The sequence below is a fragment of the Talpa europaea genome (genome assembly GCF_964194135.1).
Source record: "Talpa europaea genome assembly, chromosome: 3".
NCBI lineage: Eukaryota > Metazoa > Chordata > Mammalia > Eulipotyphla > Talpidae > Talpa > Talpa europaea.
This window is the reverse complement of record NC_140069.1, coordinates 74,174,147-74,200,892: the sequence shown is the minus strand read 5'-3', so window position 1 is coordinate 74,200,892 and position 26,746 is coordinate 74,174,147. Positions and strand designations below refer to the sequence as shown.

General features: G+C 36.4%; 1 protein-coding gene across 1 annotated transcript in view; it reads left to right on the top strand.

Annotated features, from left to right (window-relative positions):
• Nucleotides 1-26,746, top strand: part of SUGCT (succinyl-CoA:glutarate-CoA transferase) — a gene marked incomplete at both ends in the record, with an annotated part of 823,481 nt that overhangs the window by 184,927 nt on the left and 611,808 nt on the right. The window contains one exon of the mRNA XM_084229769.1: nucleotides 19,641-19,736. Coding sequence (XP_084085895.1) covers nucleotides 19,641-19,736 — 96 coding nt within the window. The remainder of the gene's footprint in view (nucleotides 1-19,640; nucleotides 19,737-26,746) is intronic.

The following is a 26,746-nucleotide window of genomic DNA, read 5'->3' as shown; positions in this document are numbered from 1 at the left end:
TACACTTCCACTTGCTCATCACATCTTTTTTAGTTGCTTATATCCACTGTTTTAGTAAAATGATTGACTGGGTCAGTGGTTCATGGTAAGAAATATGTTTGATGTATTATCCTAAACATGCTTTTGAAATTCTGTCTCTCTTTGCTGTCTGGTCTTACCTTCTGGCATTTGATATCCAGTTTCCTCATAAGTCTGATTTTGATTCAGATAGATTGGCAAAATTATTCTGAGTATAATGCAAATATGTTTTTCTTTTGAGTTCAGTATATAAAATAAACATCAATATAATTTTACTGTAGCTATGATTATTCAGAGGAATGTGGAATGTATATGTGCATTCCATTAAATTAAAAAATTGCCATGAAGAGAAAGATTTAATTTTTTTCCTCTTTAAGTAATGAAAGTAGTGCTTTAAAATTATATATATTTTTTGAGTTTTCTGGTAGAGATGTTTATAGATTGACATATGTCTAATTACATTGGAGGAATACTTTGAATAAATAATATATTATGTGATGATTCAGGTCAAATTTACCTATAGCGGTTTATCTAATTGAAAAGTTTGCTTAATCACAATTTTTTCTTTACCAAATAGGAATTGTCAATAAAACTTTTTTATGATCAAGGCCACTCAGAAACTTTAAGGAGTCTGCTTCTGCCTGTAATTTAGTATGGAATGCCAACCAAGACTAGCTAAGTTCAGGTTCTGGCTTGTCTATTTATTAAGTATATTTCCTTGGGCAGTTTACTAAACTGCTCTGTACCTATGTTTTCTTTCTTCTTCTTCTTTTTTTAATATTTATTTATTTATCCATACACACACTGGGTACAGTCAGAATCGCGGGATGGTGAGAGAATTCACCAGAGCCAGAGCGGAGAACAAAACAGGCAGATTGACGAAATACACTGCTGAGGGGAGCAGCGGGCACAGCAGGAGAGGTCTGCGTGCCATGTGGGACCCTCCCCGGCGGCCAGGGATTGAACCAGCGCTGCAGAGGCTGTGGGCAGCTTCGCAGCCCAGCGCTCAACCGCTGTGCCACCAGGGGAGGCCCTACCTATGTTTTCTTATTGTAAAATAGACTCATAGCATCTCATGTAGTTGCAATGAAGATTAAATGAGGTAATTCACATAAAATGTGTAGAATAATGCACAGCAAGTTTTTTAATAAGGATTAACTTGATAGCAGTACTTAAAATATAAGTTAAGAAGAAACTTAAAATATAATATGAATAGATAGAAGTCTTATTCTTCTTTCCACATGGAATATACAAAATACCTTCTCTATTCCTGACTGTTTCTCTTTTTCAATTTTAGGTGTTCTGAATTAGTTTACCTTAAGGTTTGACGGAAAGAGTGAAACATACTAAATGAATAGCATGTTTGACATGCCTAGTAATGTGTATTAGGATCTCAAAAAGTTATAATGAAAAGATAAATTTTCTTTCTTGAAAGGTATATTCTCTGTGACTTCCATTCTTTCCACTACTATTTTAATGTATTTTTGCCAGAAAAAGTTTTACAGTTTAATAAATGAGTGAGGTTGAGCAGAAGAATATGAGAGGAAATATCAATTCAGTTGATGTGCTTTCTAAGCAAATTCACAAGAAAACTGAATGAGTGCAGAAGCCTTCTAGTCTATTCAAATGTTTGTGTGTGGGGGTCTGTGTAGAGAATATAACATGTGAAACCAAGGATATAAACACGAAGTCAAGTAGTACTAGGGTGAGAGGGCTCAGAACAAAGAAATTGAACAGAGAGGAGGCATTACTGAAGGGCTGGCTTGGAGAGTAGTGTGACCTGAATGAATATCAGTTATGCTTTTGCCATTTACCAACTGACAGATCTAGATAAGATACTTAATATCCCTTTGGTTAGTTTGTTCATCTGTTAAATGGAACTTGTAATACCTACCTTTTATGATTTAATTTGCTTACATTCACTCCCTCCTTTCTGATTTTTTATACTCCATATAATATTCAAGTGATCTAATTACATAAATTGCTGGCTTTTCATGACACTTAGAATAATATCCCAGATCCTTATCCAAGCCTACATTAGCCATATGCTTACCTCACCTTGTATGAGTGCCTCTTTTATTTATTACATCCCAACTACTGTTAACTTTTTTCTAGTCCTAAATACAGTCAGCTTTTTACCAATGATACATTTTTTTAATTGATAAAACTTGTTGCTTAAAAAGACTTCACCTACATTTTCACATGCCTGTTCAGATCTCAGATTAAATGTAGCATCCTCAGAAGAGACCTTTATAACCTGCTAGTCTAGAAGAGCTCTTTCTGTGATTCTGTTTCATTTCACTTATCATTTATTGATATTTTACTCTTTCCTTCTTTCTGACTGCATTTTACACTAGGTATTAAAAAAGCAAAACATAAAAAGAATAATTTTATAGGGTAGGGAACAGAATGTAAGGGGGTGCAATGGACTATGGTGGAGGAGTATTGGTGTCTTGGTGATGGACATGGTGTGGTAAAATACATCCGAAGAATTGTGAGACTGTACCTCTGAATCATATATGGTGCTGAATATCAGTGTTACCTCAATAAAAAAGAGACAATTTTTTTAAAAGAGTGATTTTACAATCACATGGAGACAACTGATAAACAGTACCTCAGCCAGATGATCAAAGTCAATATCAACAGTAATAAATAATGCTGATGTAATGTACCTTTCACATGATGTGTTGAACAGGCAATATACTTTTGTGATCTTCCAAAAAAAATCCATAATCCCAGTCTAAGATTATACAAAATACCTGGTCTGACTCAACATTGTCTAGGTTATGCAAAACAAGGAATTTATGATAAATGATTATATTCAAGTGGAGTCTAAGAAGGTACTAAATATGACTAAATATAATGAGACAGGTAGCCTGGATGGGACCTTGGAAAAGGACATTAAGTAAAAACTAAGGAAATCTGAGGATTTGAACCTAAATTACTAATATATCAATATTGACTCTTTAATTATAAAATATGTACCACACTGAAGTAAGATAGCAATAATGGGGCAACTGGGTGTGGAGTATAGAGCTACTATCTTGGTAATTTTTCTGTAAATCTAAAACATCTAAAATAGAAAGATTAGAAAATTTGTGAACTTTTCACATATAATGTTGTATTCTTCTGTTATATCATTTTAAATGTTTACTTGTCTTCTATTAAATGTTGATACCATATACTATCCATTTCCTTTTTTTCTACCCACTGTTTTTGATATTTAAATTGGTACTAGTAGTTTGTACTACATCACTGAACATACCTGTAGTTAGAGATGTGCTTCTTTTATTTTATCTTATTTCTGATTTTTTTCTTACTTTTATCTCTACATTTCCCTTTGGTAGATAACTTTAAATACATTTTATATGCTGATGACTTTTCTCATAGGTATCTCAAATTCAAGAAATTGAAGGTTGAACTCTTTTTTTTTTTTCTTTAAAGATTTATTTATTTATACAAGCACTGGGTACAGTCAGAAGCATGGGAGGGTGAGAGAATTCACCAGAACCAGAGCGGGGAGTAGAACAGGCAGAAGGACCAAAGTACACTGCTGAGGGGGGCAGGGGGCATGGCAGGAGAGGTCTGTCACGCCATGTGGGACCCTCACCCTGTGGCCGGGGGGATTGAACTGGGGCTGAAGAGGCTGTGGGCAGCTTCGCAGCCCAGCGCTCCAGCGCTGTGCCACCAGGGGAGGCCCAAAGTTTGAACTCTTACTTTCTTCCCTCTTTAAGTTATTCCTCACTCAGATGACCTTATTTATGTTAATGCCTTCATAGTTCATAGCTTATCCAACTGTTTTGCCAGAAATCTGGGAGTTGTTTGGTTCTTACCTCTTCCTTATCATTTTATCTGCTATCTCCTTCCATGATAATCTTTTACATATTCTGTCCATTCTGTTCCTAAAAATGGATCATATATCCATTATTATTTCCATTTCCACTGCTACTTAGTCTGCGTTATCATCAACTTATGTTGGATTTCTTGCAATATCCAAAATTGTATCTTAACTCTTGTTTCTTTTCAGCTCATTTTTTAAATTTGAGGTAACATTGGTTTACCACTTGCATATGATTTAGAAGTATAGGATCAAACCTTCAGTTGTTGTTAGCATATCATGCCCAATACCAAGATACCCATAGCCTTCCACTATAGTCCATTGTACTCCCTCCCTATTTAATCTCTCCCCTCTCACTTCCTCTTGGTAGCCTCAATTCTACAGTCAGATTTCTAGGGTTTGTTAGTGGTTTGGCTTCACCTGACCCTTTGTTTTGTTTCTCTGTATTCCACATTGTGACACCTGGTAATTTTTTTTCCCTCTGAGTTATTTCTACTTAGCATAATCCCTTCTAGTTCCATCCATGTTGATGCAAATAGCAAGAGTTCATCTTTTTTTGTGGCTGAGTAGTTTCCATTATGTATAAATACCTTATCTTCTTGATCAACTCATCTGTCTTTGGGTTCTTAGGTTGTTTCTATAGTTTGGTATTGTCAGTAGTGCTGCAGTGAACATAGGAGTGCATATATTCTTTTGAATTAGTGTTTTTGTATTGCATGGGTAGCTACCTAGGAGTGGAATTGCTGGATAGTAATGCTAGATCCATGTTTAATATTTTGAGAACTCTTCATACCTTTTCCCATAGGGGCTGGACCAGCATACATTCCTACCAACAGTGTACAGGTTTCCTTTTTCTCCAAATCGTTGACAGCTTTGACACAATTACTGTTTATTTTTCTTTTTCTATTTTTAATATATGGGCCATTCTCATTGGAGTGTTATCTCATTGTGGTTTTGATTTTTATTTCTCTGATGATAAGTGATGCTGAGCATTTTTTCATGTGACCTGTTGGCCATCTGTATATCTTCTTTGGACAAGTACCTATTTTGCTCTTCTACCCATTTTTTGTTTGAATTATTTTTCTTGTTGAGTTGCTTGAATTCTTGGATAGCAGCCCTTTGTCAGATGTATGGAGTGCTAATCATCTCTCTCATTGAGCAAGGATTCTTTTTTTTTTAGTGATAGTTCTTTTTCTGGGCAGAATCTTTTTAGTTTAATATAGTCCTAATTGTTTATATTTGCTTTTGTTTTTCTTACTGTTGGAGATGAATACATGCAAATATCACTGAAGTCTATGTTGTGGAGTTTTTTTGTCTATGTTTTATTCTATGCATTTTATGGTTTCAGATCTTACATACAAATCTCTCATTCATTTTGAGTTAATTTTTATGTTAGGTGTGAGATAGCCATTTCACTTTATTCTTTTGCATGTATCTATCCAGTTTTACCAACACTATTATTGCAGAGGCATTCTTTTCACCAATGTGTAGTGGTGAAATCTGACTGGTATGTTAACACTTTTGTAATAGATTGTCCATACAGATGTAGGTTTATTTCTGGGTTTTCAGTTCTATTACACTGGTTTGTGTATCCGTTTTTTATTCCAGCACCATGTTTTAATTGTTACGGTTTTATAGTATAGTTTGAAGTCTGGAAATATGGTACTGCCACTTTCCCTCTTTATTTTTAGGATTGCTTTGACTTCTTGGATGTCTTTTGTGGTTTCATATGATTTTCAGTTATGTTTGTTCTCTTTCTTTGAAGAATGTTGCTGAAACAGAGATGGATTCCATTGAATTTGTATGCTGCTTTGGGTGACAGTGTTAATTCTTCTGATCCATAAAAAGACAATATCTTGACATTTCTTTGTGTCTTCTATTTCTTTTTTTTTAAGATTTATTTATTTATGCATGCAAGAACTGGGTATAGGCCAGCAGTACGGGAGAGGAGAGGATTAACTAGAGACAGAGTGGGGAACAGAACAGGCAGACTGACTGAAATACACTGCTGAGGGGAGCAGTGGGTGAGATAGGTGAGGACTGCTGTGCCATGTATGTAGCTCTCTGGCGGGCCAGAGATAGAACTCCTACTGCAGACGCTGTGGATAGCTTTATAGGTTGCGTCTTAACCCCTTGCTCCACTAAGGAATTGCCTCTTCTATTTCTTTTAGTAATGTCTGTTGATTTTAATTGTATAGGTCTTCATTTCCTTTCTTAAGTTCATTCCCAGGTATTTTATTCTTTTTGATGCGATTGTAAATGGCATAGTTTTCTTTTTTTTTTTTTAATAAATTTTATTGTTATATTCCCCATACAATTGCAGCCCCCCCATTCTGACCCCAATCCCTCCCCTCCCGCCCCCGCCCGCCTAAAAGTGTCTCTGGTTCATAGTTTTTTGTTGATTTTGATTTTCACTTTCTTATAGTTATTCATTTTCCTGGTCCCTTATTTAAGTTTTCTAGATTCCTGCTATGAGTGAGACCATCCGGTATTTTTCTTTTTCTTTTTGGCTTATTTCGCTGAGCATGATCCCTTCCAGCGCCATCCATGTTGCTGCAAATTGCATGTGTTTATCTTTTTTGAATGCTGAGTAATATTCCATGGTGTATATGGACCACATCTTCTTGATCCAGTCATCTATTTTTGGGCATATGGGTTGTTTCCAAAGCTTAGCTATTGTAAACAGTGCTGCTATAAACGTAGGGGTGCAGGTGTTCTTTGGAATTGATGTTTCTGTGTCCTTTGGGTAAATACCTAGGAGTGGAATTGCTGGATCATATGGAAGCTCTATGTTTAGTAGGTCCAGAAATCTCCACACAGCTCTCCACAGTGGTTGGACCAGTTTGCACTCCCACCAACAGTGCAGAAGAGTTCCTTTTTCTCCACACCCTCGCCAGCATTTGTTGTTGCTAGTTTTTTTAATATGTGCCATTCTCACTGGTGTAAGATGGTATCTCATGGTAGTTTTGATTTGCATTTCCCTGATGGCAAGTGAAGTTGAACATTTTTTCATATGCCTGTTGGCCATTTGCATTTCCTCTTCAGAGAAGTTTCTTTTTAGCTCTTCTGCCCATTTTTTGACTGGATTATTTTCTTTGTTGTTGTTGAGTCTCATCAGCTCTTTGCAGATTTTTGTGATCAGTCCTTTATCATTAGTGTTGGGTGCAAAAATGTTCTCCCAGTTGGTGGGGTTTCTCTTTGTTTTTGTTATTGTCTCTTTTGTTGTGCAGAAGCTCTTTAATTTGATGTAGTCCCAGCTGTTTATCTTTGCCTTCACTATCACTGCTTTGGGTGATGTGTCTGTAAAGATGTCTTTGATGTGCAGATCACGTAGTGTTTCGCCTATATTTCCTTCTATATATTTTATGGTTTCAGGTCTTATGTCTAGTTCTTTAATCCATTTTGAGTTGATTTTTGTGTATGGTGTGAGGTTGTGGTCAAGCTTCATTCTTTTGCATGTAGCGACCCAGTTTTCCCAGCACCATTTATTTTTATTTTTTTTTTTATAAATTTTATTGTTATATTCCCCATACAATTGCAGCCCCCCATTCTGACCCCAATCCCTCCCCTCCCGCCCCCGCCCACCTAAAAGTGTCTCTGGTTCATAGTTTTTTGTTGATTTTGATTTTCACTTTCTTATAGTTATTCATTTTCCTGGTCCATTATTTAAGTTTTCTAGATTCCTGCTATGAGTGAGACCATCCGGTATTTTTCTTTTTCTTTTTGGCTTATTTCGCTGAGCATGATCCCTTCCAGCGCCATCCATGTTGCAGCAAATTGCATGTGTTTATCTTTTTTGAATGCTGAGTAATATTCCATGGTATATATGTACCACATCTTCTTGATCCAGTCATCTATTTTTGGGCATTTGGGTTGTTTCCAAAGCTTAGCTATTGTAAACAGTGCTGCTATAAACATAGGGGTGCAGGTGTTCTTTGGAATTGATGTTTCTGTGTCCTTTGGGTAAATACCTAGGAGTGGAATTGCTGGATCATATGGAAGCTCTATGTTTAGTAGGTCCAGAAATCTCCACACAGCTTTCCACAGTGGTTGAACCAGTTTGCACTCCCACCAACAGTGCAGAAGAGTTCCTTTTTCTCCACACCCTCGCCAACATTTGTTGTTGCTAGTTTTTTTAATATGTGCCATTCTCACTGGTGTAAGATGGTATCTCATGGTAGTTTTGATTTGCATTTCCCTGATGACAAGTGATGTTGAACATTTTTTCATATGCCTGTTGGCCATTTGCATTTCCTCTTCAGAGAAGTTTCTTTTAAGCTCTTCTGCCCATTTTTTGACTGGATTATTTTCTTTGTTGTTGTTGAGTCTCATCAGCTCTTTGCAGATTTTTGTGATCAGTCCTTTATCATTAGTGTTGGGTGCAAAAATGTTCTCCCAGTTGGTGGGGTTTCTCTTTGTTTTTGTTATTGTCTCTTTTGCTGTGCAAAAGCTCTTTAATTTGATATAGTCCCAGCTGTTTATCTTTGCTTTCACTATCACTGCTTTGGGTGATGTGTCTGTAAAGATGTCTTTGATGTGCAAATCACGTAGTGTTTCGCCTATATTTCCTTCTATATATTTTATGGTTTCAGGTCTTATGTCTAGTTCTTTAATCCATTTTGAGTTGATTTTTGTGTATGGTGTGAGGTGGTGGTCAAGCTTCATTCTTTTGCATGTAGCGACCCAGTTTTCCCAGCACCATTTATTGAACAAACTTTCTTTGCTCCAATGCATAGTCTTTGCTCCTTTGTCAAAGATTAGTTGACCATAAATCTGTGGGTTTATTTCTGGATTTTCTATTCGATTCCATTGGTCTGTATGTCTGTTCTTGTTCCAATACCATGCAGTTTTGATGATTATGGCTTTGTAGTATAGTTTGAAGTCTGGGAGTGTAATGCCTCCATTCCCTTCTTTTTTTTTTTCAGGAGAGCTTTGGCTATTCGGGGTTTTTTGTGATTCCATATGAATTTCATCAATAATTGTTCTATTTCTTTGAAGAATGACATTGAAATTTTGATTGGAATAGCATTGAATCTGTATATTGCTTTTGGAAGGATGGCCATTTTAATAATGTTTATTCTTCCAATCCACGAGCAGGGGATGTCTCTCCATTTCTTTGTGTCTTCTTCTATTTCTTTTAACAGTGTTTTATAGTTTTCTTTGTATAGGTCCTTTACCTCTTTTGTTAGATTTATTCCCAAATATTTGATTTTTTTTGTTTCAATAACAAAAGGGATGTTTTTTTTGATTTCTTCTTCTTCAGATTTATTGTTTGTGTATAGGAAGGCTACTGACTTTTGCATGTTGATTTTGCATCCTGCCACTTTACTGAACTGATTGATTAGTTGAATTAGCTTTTCTGTGGAGTTTTTGGGGTTCTCTATGTATAATATCATATCATCTGCAAATAGTGATAGTTTGACTTCTTCTTTTCCTATTTGGATTCCTTGGATGTCTTTCTCTTGTCTTATTGTCCTGGCTAGGACTTCCAGTATTATATTGAAAAGCAGTGGTGAGAGTGGACATCCTTGTCTTGTTCCAGATCTTAAAGGAATTGCTTTCAGCTTTTCACCATTGAGAATGATACTGGCTGTTGGCTTGTCATAGATGGCCTTTATGATGTTGAGGTATGTTCCTTGTATCCCAAGAATTTCAAGGGCTTTTATCATGAATGGGTGTTGCACTTTGTCGAAAGCTTTCTCAGCATCTATTGATATTATCATATGGTTTTTATATTTCTTTTTGTTGATGTGTTGGATAATGTTGATTGATTTTCGGATGTTAAACCATCCTTGTGCCCCTGGAATGAATCCTACTTGGTCGTGGTGAATTATCTTATGGATACATTGTTGGATTCTGATGGCTAAAATTTTATTGAGGATTTTTGCATCAGTGTTCATTAGGGAGATTGGCCTGTAGTTTTCCTTTTTTGTGTTGTCCTTGTTCGGTTTTGGTATTAGTGTAATGTTGGCTTCATAGAACGTGTTTGGTATTGTCCCTTCCTTCTCAATTTTTTGGAAGAGTTTGTGAAGGATAGGCACTAATTCGTCTCTGAATGTTTGCTAGAATTCATTTGTAAATCCATCAGGTCCTGGGCTTTTTTTTTTGGGGAGGTTTTTGATTACCATTTCAATTTTGCTGCTTGTAATTGGTCTGTTTAGGTGTTCTATTTCTTCTTTATCTAGCTTTGGGTGATTGTAGAGTTGTAGGAATTTGTCCATCTCCTCTAGATTATTAAACTTGTTTCCATATAACTGTTCATAGTAGTTACTGATTATTCTTTTGATTTCTGCTGTGTCAGTTGTGATTTCTCCTCTTTCATTGATGATCCTGTTTATTTGTGCTTTCTCCCTTTTTTCCTTTGTGAGCCTGGCTAGGGGTTTGTCTATTTTATTGATTTTTTCAAAGAACCAGCTCTTGGTTTCATTGATCTTTTGGATTGTTTTTTTAGTTTCAATTTCATTTATTTCTGCTTTGCTTTTTATTATTTCTTTTCTTCTACTGGTTTTGGGTTTTTTTTGTTGTTCTTTTTCTAGATCTTTGAGCTTCGAGATTCGGTTGTTTCTTTGAGTTCTTTCTTGTTTCTTGATGTGAGCTTCTATTGCTATATATTTTCCTCTTATTACTGCTTTTGCTGCATCCCATACATTTAGAATATTGGTGTCCTCCTTGTCGTTCAATTCAAAAAATTTTTTAATTTCTTCTTTGATCTCCTCATTAGTCCAGTGGTCTTCCAGTAGTGTGGTTTTTAATCTCCATGAGGTAGGAAAGTTCCTTGCCTTCTTTTTATGGTTTATTTCTAGTTTGATGCCTTCATGGTCAGAAAAGATGGTTGATATGATTTCAATCTTGGTGTATCTGTTGATGTTTGTCTTGTGCCCCAGTATGTGATCGATCCTGGAGAATGATCTGTGTGCGCTTGAGAAAAATGTGTACTCCGTTTTTTTGGGGTTTAGTGTTCTATAGATGTCTGTTAAGCCCAATTGCTCTAGGTCCTTATTTAGAGCTTTAGTTTCTTTACTTATTTTTTGTCTTGTTGATCTATCCATTGTTGATAGTGGTGTGTTGAAGTCTCCCACTACGTATGTGTTTTCTCTGATGTCTGTTTTCAGAGAGGACAACATTTGTCTGATATATTTTGGTGCTCCTTCGTTTGGTGAGTATATGTTAATGAGTGTTATTTCTTCTTGAAGTATTGTCCCCTTGATCATAATATAGTGACCATTGAGGTCTCTTTTTATCTTTTTGAGTTTGAAATCTGTTTTATCTGATATAAGTATAGCTGTTCCTGCTTTCTTTTTTGGTCCATTTGCTTGTAGGATTGTTTTCCATCCTTTAACTTTGAGCCTATTTTTATCTTTTGTAGCTAAATGTGTTTCCTGGAGACAGCAAAAGGTTGGGTTTTGTTTCTTAATCCAGGCTACAACTCTGTGTCTTTTTATTGAAGAGTTTAGTCCATTTACATTTAGAGTTAATATTGATATGTTAACATCTGTATTTGCCATGTGTTTGTCTTTCCTTTGATTTTATTTATTTATTCTTTTAATAACTTTTTTTTTTTTGGCCTTCTTTCATTGTTATTCGTCCCTGTGAGGTTCTGGCTTTAGGACTCCTTGTAGTATTTTTTGGAGTGGGGGTTTAGTTGCAATGAAATTCCGGATTTTCTGTTTGTCTGGGAAGGTCCATATTCTTTCTTCAAAGAGGAAGGAGAGCTTTGCGGGATAGAGTATTCTTGGTTGGCATCTGTTTTCTTGGAGTCTGTTGACTATGTCCCTCCACTCTCTCCTTGCCCGTAGTGTTTCTTCGGAGAAGTCTGATGTCAGCCTGATTGGCTTTCCTTTGAATGTTATCTGTTTCTTCCCTCTTGCCAGCTTCATTATTTTTTCCTTGTCCTGGATTCTTGGGAGCTTTACTATTATGTGTCTTGCTGTATTTTTTCTTTCGTCGTGGAAGTTTGGTGTTCTTCTTGCTTCTTGTATATCAATTTTCAGCTCCTTCTTCACATTTGGGAAGTTCTCTTCAATTATCTCTTTGTATATTTTCTCTCTTCCTACTTCTCTCTCCTCTCCTTCTGGTATTCCTATAACTCTTATATTTCCTTTCCTCATGGAGTCAGATAGTTCCCGAAGTCTTTCTTCATTCTTTTTCCTTCGTACTTCTCTTTCTTTTTCTGTTTTGGTTCTTTTTATTTCTGTGTCTTCAAGAGCACTTATTCGTTCTTCCATTTCATCTATTCTGCTTTCATTGCTTTTCCCAGAATTCTTTAGTTCTTCCACTAATTCTTTGATCTCCTGCATTTCTTTTACTTCCCTCTTTAGGGACTCAATTTCATTCTTCTGATCGTTGATTATTTTTCCCTTATCATTGTTTTCCTTTATGACTTCTGTCAGTTTTTTAATCACGGCAATTTTAAATTCTCTTTCTGGAAGGCTCAGAAGTTCTTCCAAGTTACTGTCGTTGCTATCTGGGGGCTGGTTTTCTTTTTGTGGTGTGCTTTTTCTCTGGAGAGTTGCTAGGTTGTGTGTGGTTCTTCTCCTCCCTACTGTCTGTTTTCTAATTTGCCGTATGCGTTGGGACACTGTGTTGTTGGGACTGGCCGGCATCTTGTGTGGGCTTCTCTTCTCCCCTCTGGTTCCTCCAGGAGTCATCGGCAGCCCGGGCTGTGTGCGTGTCTCCGGGGGTCTTTGTTCTTCTCTAATGGCGCCCGGAGCCGTTCGCTCACCGCTGCGGCGAATCCTGCAGGGTTCGCCTCAGCTCCCGTTCAAGGGGTGTGGTGGCTGCAATAGTTCCTTTCCACTCAGTCCCCCGCTTGCTGCGTCCTTTGTTCTTGGTGGCCGTTTTGGTTTGTTGTTTTCCTCCTCTCTGCAGGTCGGAGAGTGCTGCCTCTGTGGGCGGGGGAGGGGAGCAGGGTTCTGCGCTTCCCTCCCTTCTAGTCCTCTTTTATGGCCACTTTCTTCTTCGGGTAGTTTGCTGGAGTCACCGGTTTATCTTCCGTGTCCCAGTTCTCACTGGGACCTGCTGCTTTTCCTCCCTATTAACTTTTTTTAATGGGAGATCTTACTGGCAGCATCTCCTCGCTGCCATGTTGCTCCACCCCCCACCCCCCCCCACCCCCCCGGCATAGTTTTCTTAATTTCTTCCTCTCATAGCTCATTTTTTTTTTTTACATATAGGAAGGCAGCTGTTTTTGTATATTTATTTTGTAACCTGCCACTTTGCTGAACTGATAGTTTCAGTTAGTTTTTTTGTGACATTTGCTAGGGTTTTCTATTTATAATCTCATGTCATCTGCATATAATGATAGTTTTCATTATTCTTTCCCAATGTGGTTTCCTTTTATATACTTCTCTTGCCTAATTATTCTAGTTAGGTTGTGTAATACTCCTTGTCTTATACAAGATCATAATGGAAAAGCTTTCAGTCATTCAATATTGAAAATGAAGTTAGTTCTGGGTTTGTCATGTATGTCCATTATTATGTAGAAGTATGTTTCATTTTTCCACAGATGTTTGTTTTACATAAATGGATGTTGCATCTTTTTAAAAAAATTAATTGATTTTTCTATTTTCTTGCATTGCTGTTCATTTTTGTACAATGTTTTATTTCTTCCCTTTTGTATAGCCCCCATAATTCTCCCAACACCATAGTACCCATGGCCATCACCATGGTTCCTTGTACTCTTCCTTCCCCTGTTTTGGCCCCTCTCTCTCCTTCTCCCCTGCTGTATGACTCAGATGTTCTCACTTATAGGAGGAATATAGGGAAACCAAACAAAGGATCAGGAAAAAGTCAACACTTGCAGAATGCTAAATCTTATTAAATGCTTTTTTTGGCATCTATTGATATCCTGTGACTTTTACCTTTCTTGCTGATGTGGTGAATTATGCTGATTTTCAGATGGTGAAATTTCCTGTTCCTTGTATTATATCCCACTTGGTTTTGGTGTATGATCCTTTTAGTGCATTGTTGAATTCAGTTTGCTAAGATTTTGTTGAGAATTTTGCATTTATTTTCATCAGGGAAATTGGTCATTACTTTATTTGTTGTGTCTTTGTCTGGTTTGGTATCAGAGTGATATTGCACTCATAAAATGTGTTTGGAAGTATTCCCATTATTTCAAATTTTGGGAAGTTCGAGAAGAGTAGATATTATTTCATCTTTGAAAGTTTGGTAGAATGAAATAGTAAAACCATCTGCTCTTGAACTTTTGTTATTTGGGAGTTCTTTGATTATTTTTCAATTTCCTTCTTTCCAAATTGTGTATTCAAGCTTTCTTTTTTTAATAATAAATCTATATTAATACAAATACCCATCCTTTATTTATTTATTTATTTATTTTAGATTTTTTTATTTATGCATACTAGAATGGGGGTACAGGCCAGAGGTGCGTGGGATGAGAGGATTCACCAGAGACAGAGTGGGGAACAGAACAGGCAGATTGACTGAAGTATACTGCTGAGGGGAGCAGCGGGTGAGTCAGGAGAGGTCTGCAGCACTGTGTGGGTTGCTCCCTGTCCGGGGATCGAACTTATGCTCCAGTGGCTGTGGTAAGCTTCACAGGTTGTGTCTTAACCCCTTGTGCCACCAGGGATGCCCCTTCTATTTCTTCTTGATTCAGCCTTAGATGGTATACATTAGTAACAATTTGTCCATCTCTCCTAGGTTATTCAACTACTAGCATCATATGTTCATAGTGAATTTCTTAGATGTCTGTTGTAACATCCCTTTATTTCTAATGCTATTTAATCCTTTTTTTTTTCTTTGTGAACCTTGCTAGTCGTTTGTCTCTTGCTTATTTTTCAAAGAATCAGCTTTTGGTTTCAGTTATCTTTTAGAATTTTTAATTTCTATTTAATTTATTTATGCTCTAATTTTTTTATTTCCTTCCTTCTACTGGCTTTTGATTTTGCTTATCATTTTCTAATTCCTTAAGCGTAGCGATAAGCTTATTTGTTTGAGATCTTTCTTGTTTCTTGATGTTGGCCTGTATTGCTGTATACTTCCCCCTTAGTACACCGTTTTCTCTGTGCCATAGATTATGCTAGATTGTGTCCCCATTTTATTTCGTCTCCAGGTATTTTTTTATTTCTTATTTGAATTCTCAATTATTCCAATAGTCATTTAGTAGCATGTAGTTCATTCTCCACACACTGGAGGTTTTTATTGCTTTCTTTTTGTGGTTGATTTCTAGTTTGATACTACTGTGATCAGAGAAAATAATTGGTATGATTTCTCAGTTCACTCTTTGGATTTAATAACAAATGCAGTAGAAAGTCTTTGAGTCTGAAGTAGAAGGATATATGATATGATTTGTGGTTTTAAATTGATTATTCTGAAAGGTGGGCAAAAAAATCACTTCTTACCAGGACCTGCAAGGGCTGGCATAATATAGTCTCTGTCAACCTCTCCAATTTCATTTCCTGTCTGTCTTGCCTAGTTTCAGTTACAGTATGTATTTTCATTCTCCCTCCCGCAATGTGTCAGTCTCTTCTCTGCCTTAGGGTTTTCATAAGTTATTCTATTTGTTTTTAAAATTCTACCCAGTCTCCAATAGGAGAGCTCCTATGATAAGCCCTGTTCCTATATTTTCTATAACTGTTTAGTTTTTTTTCCAACTATTTTAAGGAGTAGGGCTACATCTTTTCATTTACTTGTGTGTGTGTGTGTGTGTGTGTGTATCTGGTATTTTGCCAAAAGAGAACATTTGTTGAATGAAATACTGTATAAAATAAAATGTTAATTACTGTTTTATTCATATATTAAAAATTAGTGTGCAACTCTATTTTTGGTGCTATGGGAAAATATGAAAGGCTTATAATAAACAACTTTTACTGTGAAATAGTTCCCAATATAGGATAAGATAGAATAATACTGTAGCATGGAGAACACTGTGTGACCTCAAGTAAATTATTTTACTTTTCAATTTGTTTATTTATCCATCTATAATATTAAGGGTTTTGTTATATTTTCCAAAGACTTTAGTTTTCAAATCTGATGTTCGATTAATGGTGCCTTGACTATTTTTTTCCCAGGATCTATCCCTGGAAATTCTGATTCAGTAGATCTAAGGTGGGGTCCAGAAATTCCCCAGTTGATTGTGATACATAGTCAGGTTTAGAGACAATTGTTCTATGTCTTCTAGACTTACCATGTTATGATTCTAATTGTGGTACAGACTGTGAAAGTACAGCAGGAGTCGGGCAAACTAAGTTGTATTTTTTTCAGAGGCACGGAAAATATATTTTGTTTGGGTCAATAAGGGATCTAATATAATATAAATGATAATTTTGAAATGGATTTTGAAGACTAGTTGGGGATACAGGGAGGTGTAGAAGTGAGGCATGATTACAGTTTAGTCCAGCTTAATTGGAGGTCAGAATATAAGAAGGGAGAAGGAGGGGAAAATATCAGTTTTGTGGCAGTGAATCATAGTTTGTTTTGTTTTCCGACTTTAGCTGTCATAGTTGGTTATCATTCTGTACATGAAAGATTCTGTTATTGTTTTTCGGTGCTCATTTGGTAGAAGTGAAGTGTGGTGATAGACACTGTGGAGCTCCTTTGGGAAATAATTGGGTGTATTCATCCTCAAACTTTTTGAGCTATGCCTTTTGAGATCCACTTTGACCACCTCATTGGTTTTCTCTTTAGATACAAAAAATATCAGGACCCACTATATTATCTAAAATAATAGTTTTGCTAGCAAAATGATTATTATTAAACCAAAGCTGACTTCTGTGTGTATGTGTGTGTAGATGAAACCATATAAAGGAACCCTCTGAGTAAATTATATAGCATCCACATGATGAAATAATGAGCCTAAGTTTAGGGGATGATCTAATGCAATATTTAGAATGGATCTACAGTATGTAGTTATTAACCTAAAAGTCACATACTACTGCATTCTTTCAATTTGTGGAAAATTTGTCATTACTTGCCAGGACGCCTCTGATTTTTCATATATAATCACTTCAGAGCTGTTGACTTTCTCTCCCTTTTCCTGCCTTAAATTACATTCTTGTAAATAGTAGATTAGTTTTAGATCTGTAATGCCATGCCCCTTTAAACATTGAGTTGCTAAGTTTATCCCTTTTGCTCTCTTTTTATAAAGACAAGTCCCCCCTACCCCTGCCCCAACTAGGCCTCTTAGTAGTTACAGACAAATCATACTTTATTTTTTGCTTGTCAGTGGTTTAAAATAATTTTTAACCTTTTTGCCCAGTGGGAGCTTGCTAGTTCTGAAATTCTTTTTGTGTTCATGAGTTATCATTATGTGGAAGGAATGGATATGGTATTCCATTCAGAAATGGGCTGCAAGATGAGTTCTGACTCTTCATTCAAACTTATTATCGTTATGCTCTAACCAACTGAGCTCAATCACAAAGTGGTTCAAACTCTCTTTAAGGGCAGGATTATTTTTATTAAATAGTTGTCAAATATAGTTATTCAAGGCAGGGTCAGGAGCACTTACCATCTAGTGCGCTTCCTACAAAACAAAAGTGGGAAAAAATGCAATACTGGGCAAGAAATGAGGTAACTAGGCTGATCTACGAACTAGTATTCAGCTCATACCTAGCTCTGGAAATCATCTCAGATCAATTTAAGCATTGCAGGATAATCTCAGATCACCAGTATTTTATGAAAAATGTATCTGAAAGTCAAAGAAGTTAAATTATATACTTACAATTGTAAACTACTGAGAGGTTGATAGAAATTAGAAACCATGAATCTTGACTTACCATGTAGTGCACTTCTAACATAAAGTGTTAATTTAATTTTTCATTTTGAAAGACACAGAAGTGGATGGTGATTAGCACTAGGTAGCCCCAGGCAACCCTGGAATGCTGTGTGGTTCAAATACTCAAGACCAGATGGAGGTCCAGAAGTGGATAACTCAAAGTGTATTAGTTTGGCCACGTGGGCAATACAGCCAAACCAGCTGCCATAAGGCAGTTCCAATTTCAGCAGAGAAGTAAATGAACATGAAAGGGAGTTTAAATCCCAAAAATAACATAAAGAAGGGCAACAAGCAAGACATGCTGAGCCCAACTGATAGACCTTGTAGTGGGCACAGCTGTCACACCAAGAAGAAGGCAATAACAGGTTGCAATACTGAACCCTGAAAAAAGTACCCTTTGAGATATCCCAGGAGCCAATACAATTTGGGGTATGTTCAGATTGCTGGTTTGGTAGATTCTCAATCATACTGGATGGTCTAGAATGTGAAATGTAAGTATGAAATATCATCCTTATCTTACCAGGCTGGATGCATTTTTTCCTGGAATCTATGGAAAGTTGTTATTATATCATTCCTTTCCCACAGTTCTGGGCCCTTGGAAGCAGTCTTTGGAATCCGTTCTCTGTGTGGTGGAAATTAATTCATTATCCTCTAGAAATTAATTCATTATCCTCATGTAGAATTTAATTATTATAGATTTTTGAGATCTCTTTGTGAAACAGGGTGGGAGTCACTTTCAGATGACTTCTTTAATAGATTTAGAAGACTTAAGTTTTAGATGACCTTTTTAATAAGTTTATCATTCTTTTTTAAATTTATTTTATTTTTTAAAGATTTATTTATTTATACAAGCGCTGGGGTACAGGTCAGAGGTGCGGGAGGGTGAGAGAATTCATCAAAAACAGAGAAGGGAGCAGAACAGGCAGAAGGATAGAAGTACACTGCTGAGGTGAGCAGCAGGAGAGACAGGAGAGGTCTGTGGCGCCATGTGGGAATCTCCTAGCAGGCCGGGAATCAAACCCGCGCTGCAGAGGCTGCAGATAGCTTCACAGTGCTGCGCTCAACCCGCTGTGCCACGGGGGAGGCCCATGTTTATGATTTTTTTTTAAGCTTTTTTTTTTTTTTAAAGATCTAATCATTTATTTATACAAGCACTGGGTACAGTCAGAAGCGCGGGAGGGTGAGAGAATTCACCAGAGCCAGAGCAGGGAGCAGAGCAGGCAGAAGGTCCTAAGTACACTGCTGAGGGGAGCAGCGGGCGGCAGGAGAGGTCTGCACGCCATGTGGGACCCTCCTCTGGTGGCTGGAGAGCAGTTGGGGATCGAACCGGCACTGCAGAGGCTGCTGGCAGCTTCACAACCCAGTGCTCAACCGCTGCGCCACCGGGGAGGCCCTGTTTATGATTCTTAACAACTGAAACAAGTGTAATCATGACAGTATGAGGCTTGGATCAAGTTGGGATAAGGTACAATAACTTTTATTTAAGGGAGGATGAATCACTAGTGAATAAAAAATGTCAAATCTTGATCCTCTGTGTGCGCTAGGATACTTTTGGCAGGAAGTAACAAAATTGACTAAACTGATTTAAACAAAATAGAGTTTTATTATTATTGTTTCATGTAATAAGATGTTTAGGGGAATGTAACCCTTGACTTTTGTTCATCCATTCAGTGATGACCAGCATTAAGGGAAAGGAATGTACTAGTTGCTGATGTATTGTTATGGCTTTGATGGTAAGGACTTAGTCAACCTCTGTCTTCATATGATCTTTTCAGGAACTGAATATTTCTGTATTCATTTCTCAGTTGACCATTAATCAGTACTTAATCACAAGGAGTAATATAATACTGCTCTTTATTTTTTTGTTGTTTGTATGACAAAAGTGTGGGTATTTGCACATTTTCTAACCTGTTTGGACGCTTTTATCTTTCTTTTACCTTCTACAGTGACATGAAATGAAATAAAATGAGAATATTCATATTATAATCTTCTGCATATTTATTAGTGTACATAAACAACCACTGTTTATTTATTTATTTATTTTTGTAGGTAGCGTGTTTGACCCATGTAGCTGCTAATTATCTTATTGCCCAAAAGGAAGCAGAACGTTGGGGCACTGCTCATGGCAGTATTGTTCCTTACCAGGTAAGAATACCATAATAAAGGCTATGTCACTACAGTTTTACATGATATTGGTTTGGGAAATAATGTTCTTTAAAAAAAAAATCCTTCAGGTTATTCTGTCATATATTTGTCTGACAAGGTTCTGTTGTTCATTTTAAGTTCTGTATTTTGTACATTTATTCATCTAAAGAAGATTAGTAACAGGACACTTAAATGGATCAAAAGAACTTGCTGAAAGTGAGTGATTTTTGGACTCATATGACAGTTTGATTTTTTTTTTCCATCCCACAGAGGCACTGGTTGTTGTCATTTTATAAAGCATGGTTTGTTCACCATGTCAATTATAAACCAAATGTTATCTACCCAGACTGACAATAATATTCTTGCAGGGTTGGAGTAAAGTGAAATTTGCGTGTGATGGATCTTCATTTTTTGAGCAAAGCAGATGGTTCAGGAGCTGCTGTTCTTTATAAAGTGTCTAAACTTGCCCCCAATTCTTAACTTTGGCTAGTGGGAATGGATATGTGAAGAACTGTGATCTTTCAAATATAAAAACAAAAACAAAATCTCTAAGTCTTCTTTCATATGCTTAACCTTTGCTTAGTCCAGCTGCATCTTTGTATTTACTAATGTATTTGTAAGGTCTACTGTAATATAAGTTTAAGAGCATGAGTGTCTCTTTTTAAAATCATTTTATAATTTTTTTATACTCAGTAGAAGCACATCCTAAGCACTATATAAATATCTGTTGAGTAAAGCAGTGAATTTTACTGTAGTCCTTTCAGTGCAAGTACTCTTTGACAGTACATGAAAAAATCCTCACTTTCTATTCCAGGAAATCTACCAACATTGCTAATCATCCTTTTAGTTTTAAGAACATTATTTCCTTGGGCAAAACTCATTTTTTCCCCCATTTTTTAAAATACAAATTTGAGGAAAGTAATGACCTAATGTGAACTAATAATTCTCTCTCTATGTCTATTTATGGTCCCTATACCCAGAGGCATTACTATGAGTTTTTGTAGAACTGCTTTTGAACACATTTGGTTAATTTTTTGACACAATTAAGTTGTAGAGACTTTTCTTAAGTGCCTTCCCTCTTTTCTCTGGGAAGATTAGTAACCATTATTATTGTGATATTTTCCTTACCTTGCTTCACCAAAGTTGTTGGTTTTTTTTTAATTGTTTGGTTTTTTTTTTGAGCTAGTTTGAGGACATCAAATTCAGCCTTCTTATTTTTCGGATAAGAAATCTGAGACCTGTGTTGGATAGATGGACTCCAACTCTTCTCTTCTGTTTTCTTGCTGAATATTCTTTCAGATCCTGCTACCTTTAATAGAAGATTTCTGTAATTTCAGTTCCCTTTTTGGATTCTACCCACACCCTCCTCATTAAACTTGCTCTTAGCTTTTCAACTGAATTGTATGTATCACTGATAATGGAAATCCTTTGGTAGGACATTTTATTTTATTTTTTTTTAAATATTTATTTTTAAAGATTTATTTATTTATGCATACAAGAGCTGGGCTGCAGGGCAGAGGTGTGGGGGGGTGAGAGGATTCACCAGAGACAGAGTGGGGAACAGAACAGGCAGACTAAACAAAATACACTGCTGAGGGGAGCAGCGGGCGAGACAGGAGTGGTCAGCTTCACCATGTAGGTTGCTCCCTGGCTGTCCGGGGATTGAACTCATGCTGCAGGGGCTTCAGATTGCTTCATAGTGCAGTGCTTAACCCCTTGCGCCACCAGGGAGGCCTTGGTAGGGCATTTTAAAGGAAGACAGTGTTGGAACTCATGGGGATTTATCTCAAATAATGGAAGTTCAGGCTTCCATTTTTCATGTGTATAGAGAAGACATTTGTGAGTTGCAAAATTCTACCGTGTATTTCCAAAATATATGACATATGGAAGTGTATACTATACTATGTTCAAGTATAAAATTCATAGTTTATTTTTTATTTTTAAAAAATAGAATGTGTTTTTAAATGTGCTGCCTAGACCTAAGCTATCCCTCTTAGGTGTTTGCATCTAGAGCTTTGGCATCTTGGGTATCTATTATTTTACTGTGAAGTGAAAAGAAATTGAAAATCTTGTAGGTGAAATATATGGGAAACTGCATATGTGCATGTATAGGCAATTGTATATTTTTATTCTTTGAACAAAGAAATGTACTTTTCTTGCTTGAATTGCTCCAGTGCTATAAAATGGATACTGTGTTTATTTGATTCTTGTTGATTGCAGATTCATAATCTGTAGGAAATAAGAGAAGATCTACTAGGTACTTTCCTCAGGAGCCCAGAATTAATTTGTTTCCTCTTGGTAGAGAACTGGTTCAGCACTGTGATTAAGAAGCAAATGCAAATTTAGCTTGAATGAAACTAGCATACCAAGATGGGTCCCAGATATGCTTATAGACCCTTGTCTGTTTTCAATTTTAAAAATAGATTTGGGAAATATTTTTATGGGTGAATGCCAGGATAATTATAATTCAGTTTTCTATAATAATTACAGCTTTGCATCTAATTTGAGTGGTCTGAGGTTTGAGTTGAAAGTCTATAATGGAAGACCCTGATGGTCTCAGGAATTAGTTAAGGTACCCAGCTTATTCTTCTCAATTTTGTTGAACCCTATCTGAAAGATCATAGACATTGAATGCAGAGAATGTAAATTACTGAAAAGTAGTGATCCTTGATTTGTGTCTTATTTTATATAGATGTGATTCCTAACTTCTTAAGTTTATTATCCACTTGTACTCTTTTCTCCCTATTCCTTGGCTGCAAACTTTTTGAGAATGAGGAAACTAAACAAAAGAAGACAATTGATTTAATCATTTTGCTACTTGTTAAACATATTGATAGATGATTTTCTAAGAATTCAGATGTTTGAAGAGAATTTGTGGATTTCATTGCTTTTATGATTCTCATTATCATTGTTTATGTTAATATTAAAAAAATCATTATTATGTTCAATGTTTTTCAACCCTTCAAACATTTATGTTTGTAAAGGCAGGAGGGTGTTAGGAATGGGAGAGGGAAATGCAGAGAAAGCAGTTAACTGGTCTTCAAAAGGAATTTAATTTATTGTGTAACATAGTCAGTGGGGCCACTGCCCTTTAAATATTACATAGTTAACATTATAATTCCCCTATTTTTCTAACCTGTGTATATCCAAACTCTCTTCAAAATTTCTTCAACATCTTAGTCTATACTTGCATTTCCTCCTTTGCGCTCTGGGCTTGTGACCTCCATTGACCCCTGCCACTCTCCAATACTATACAGAATCCATACACAGATACAGTCTTTAGAATGGATACTATCTTGAATATTTTGAAGAATAATGAAGTAATTTTAATATATGAAATATACACAAAATACAATATGAGAGTTCACCTTTCTTACCATTTCCTTTGACCGTTTCACTGTCTAAAATAAAACAACTCTTTTTATCTTCTTTTCCCTTCTGTCATTATCTTTTTTGTCTTTTCTTCTTTTCAAGAGCAACAAATTCTTTTTGTGTGCAAAGAGTTTTCACACTTTTGAGCAGAAGCACATCTTTGGGTGGTTATTAGCCAAATGCTTTACTATTTATTGATTATATAAAGAGAGTCTCCTCCTTCAGGGAATACTAGTGTGCCTACCAAGTTTTCTCACTGTTCCTCATGAGATCATCTCTCTTCCAGTCCATATTACTTACAGCAGAAGGGAACTTGCTTGTGGGGATTCCTTTTAAAACTATAACTTCTTCATCTACAGTGATCAGTATAAACAGCTTAAGAGGCTAATCCAGAGATGGAGACTACAACCATAACCTAAAACACTGTCAGAACAATCCTATCATTCCTGACGTATTTCCCTCAATCCAACACCAGGTCTTCAAGTCTTCTAGGCCATCTATTATTACTTAGACAATTATTCCTATATAACTCTGTCCATCTCTTCCTTTTATACATCTATTTATTATGTCATCAATCTTGGTGACTCTGAAATCCACAACGAGGACGAAAGCAACAGCCTGCTGTCTTTATTTTTTTAACCTCCTATTGTTTTTAATAATCTGTTCTCACTTACTGACACTGTTTTCACTCATGTATTTCTCACACTGTGATGTGCACATGAATGTTTTAGAGACCTTAATATGATGCAGATTCTTTTTGCAGGTGACGTTGATACTGCACATGTGTAATAAGATTCTAGATCTAGATTTTATTATTATCTATGACTACACCACCTCCTTTGTATTCACCTGGCAAATTCCAATGTTGATTAAATGTAATAGTCCATCTCTTTCATGCCTGAATCAGGGAATGTGGCTAGAAGAAAATAGAACTGCCAGGTTGACCATATCAATATTGATGGCTCTCTCAAGTGGTCCTTCAGTCTTATATAGCAACCCTGCCATGCTTACAATATGTATTTTATCTCTCTGTAATGCCTGTTTAACATTTCTTTCCTCAAATCTTGCCCCTTTCTCTTTATCCTTAGCTAAAGACAAGTTGTCTCATTTTACTAAAATGGGAATTTTAGTAAATTGGAATTTAGTAAATTTAGAAATTGGAATTTCTTTTGATGGAATCAGAAGAGCACTGCTTCATCTTTTCTCTACCATACCTCCCAAAGGCCTACACTAGTACCCACATATATAATTCACTCCATTCCTTCCTAACACAAGGGATGAATTTTCCCTTTCCACATTTTGCCTACTTAAAGTCATTGCTCCTGTATTTTAAGTCTTTTATCACCTGTATCACCTGTATTATCAAGTGAAGGTTAAATATTTGATCACGCTCTTTATCTTAAATAGCCCAGCAACATTCCTCTAGGATATGTCTAGGATCTCTAGAATATGTCTTTTTCTATCTACCATCCCATTTCCCCACTCTCTTACAAAGCTTTTCAAGAGCATTTTGGGTGATGTCTGCTGGAAGGAAGCACTACATCATCTATTCTACAATTCCAATTATGCCTCATAGGCAGAGATTTTATAGTACTCTGAAGCCTTAGGAGTTTGAGTGCTATGACATAGCTAGGAGAAGTTGACTTTCTGAGCAGTTCATTAATAAGAATACTTTTTGTTTTTCTCCAGCCTTTCAAATGTAGGGCCTTCAAAGGGAATCTTTCCTTTAAATGTGGTGCTTTCTTTTCAGCTATTTTTTTTTCTGAAATAGCTTCTAATTTAAGAGATTGACGATCAGATGATTAAATAAAATCATGTCTCTCTTCAGTTTGGATTCACTCAACCAAGTAGTAGTGCAGAAAGATGTGCTATGTTATTTCTGGTAGGGACATTATATTGTATATTTAATTTGGCACACACAGAGACTTGAGACAGGCAGTAAATTCCAAGTTTGAAGAGATGCAGTACTTTGCTATCATTCCTTAGAAAAACATCAAAATTCTGTTAAATCATAGCAGACTAGATAACCTTGGGATTTTTTTTTTTGTTTAAATTTGTATTAGGGATATTCTTAAATGTCAAAATGTGAATGATACACATTTATCTCTTATTGTGACTTTTTTTAATACCATAGTCATGCTAAGGCACTCACTAAGTCTTGAGAGTAGATTCTAAACAGGCATATAATGGCATTGCATATTTAATTTAATGTTTGTATTAGTAATAAAAGTAATAATAATAATGATGATAATATTGCTACCTTCAATTGAGTGTGTACTGTGCAACTGGAAATAAATTCTTTCTCTCATTTCATATTGATGGAAGGTGGAGACCTAGCAAATTGAGAAATTTTCCAATGACCATAACAAGACCTTGTTTCTTTTCTCACTTTATACAAACTAATAGTTATTTTGGAGCTTTATACATGTGGATGCTTATCTTTTAGTTTCTTTGGCAGATGGTAGAATTTTCCTGATCTGTTTCTATACTTTTTTTTGGCAAATTACCCATTTAGTATGATTCCAGAAGGTAACAAACCTAATAATTGAAGTAATTATAGGTTTCCCTCTACTGTGTTTTGAATTCATGCTTCATAAATCAGGATTCTTGGCAAATCATATAAACAAGACTATCTTGAGCCCCTGTGGAGGAGCACTATTTTAGTTACTAAAGACTTTCAGATAAAGAAGATGTGAGCCTTCGCTTTCAAGGAATTCAAAAATAGAGCAGGCATGACTTGGAGTTTTTAAATGTAGGAGTGAGGGTTTCCCCTGGTGGTGCAGCGGTTGAGCGCTGGGCTGCGAAGCTGTCCGCAGCCTCTGCAGTGCCGGTTGGATCCCCGGTCCCTGGGGAGGGCCCCACATGGCACGCAACTTGGGAGTGACACAAACTTGGGTTTGTAACTTGGCTCTTCCCCTCATTGGCTGTGAAATTTTTGACAAGTCTTTTAATATCCATGTACTAGTTTCTTCCCATGCAGAAAGGTGATAGTGATAGTAGTTTCCATGTTTATTGAAGGAATTGAATGAGACAGTGTATGCTAAGTGTTTTATACGGTACCTGACTCTAGTATTCACTCAATAAAATGTGACTCCTATTATTTCTGTAACTGAACTATAGTTATAATTTCGTAAAGTAGCATCTATGAAACTATGAACTAATCTCTATGAACATTGTCAATGGCAGTTTAGTAACTAAGCAAGTAAAGATACATAGATTTATTTATTTATTTATTTATTTATTTATTTACACAAGCACTGGGTACAGTCAGAAGCGCGGGAGGATGAGAGAATTCACCAGAGCCAGAACGGGGAGCAGAACAGGTTGACTGACGAAGTACACTGCTGAGGGGAGCAGCAGGCACGGCAGGAGAGGTCTGCGCGCCATGTGGGACCCTCGCCAGCGGCCGGGGATCCAACCGGCGCTGCAGAAGCGGCGGGCAGCTTTGCAATCCAGCGCTCAACTGCTGCGCCACTGGGGAGGCCCTACATAGTTTTATTTTTTAATGACATTTCTACCTAAATATCCTTTTCAAAGACACAAAGGAGGGCAATGTTTTGTACTTTTCTGTTTTAAAAACTGTTCTCAGATATTTCTCACAAATTGTATGACTGAGACACTACTCAAATGTAGCATTA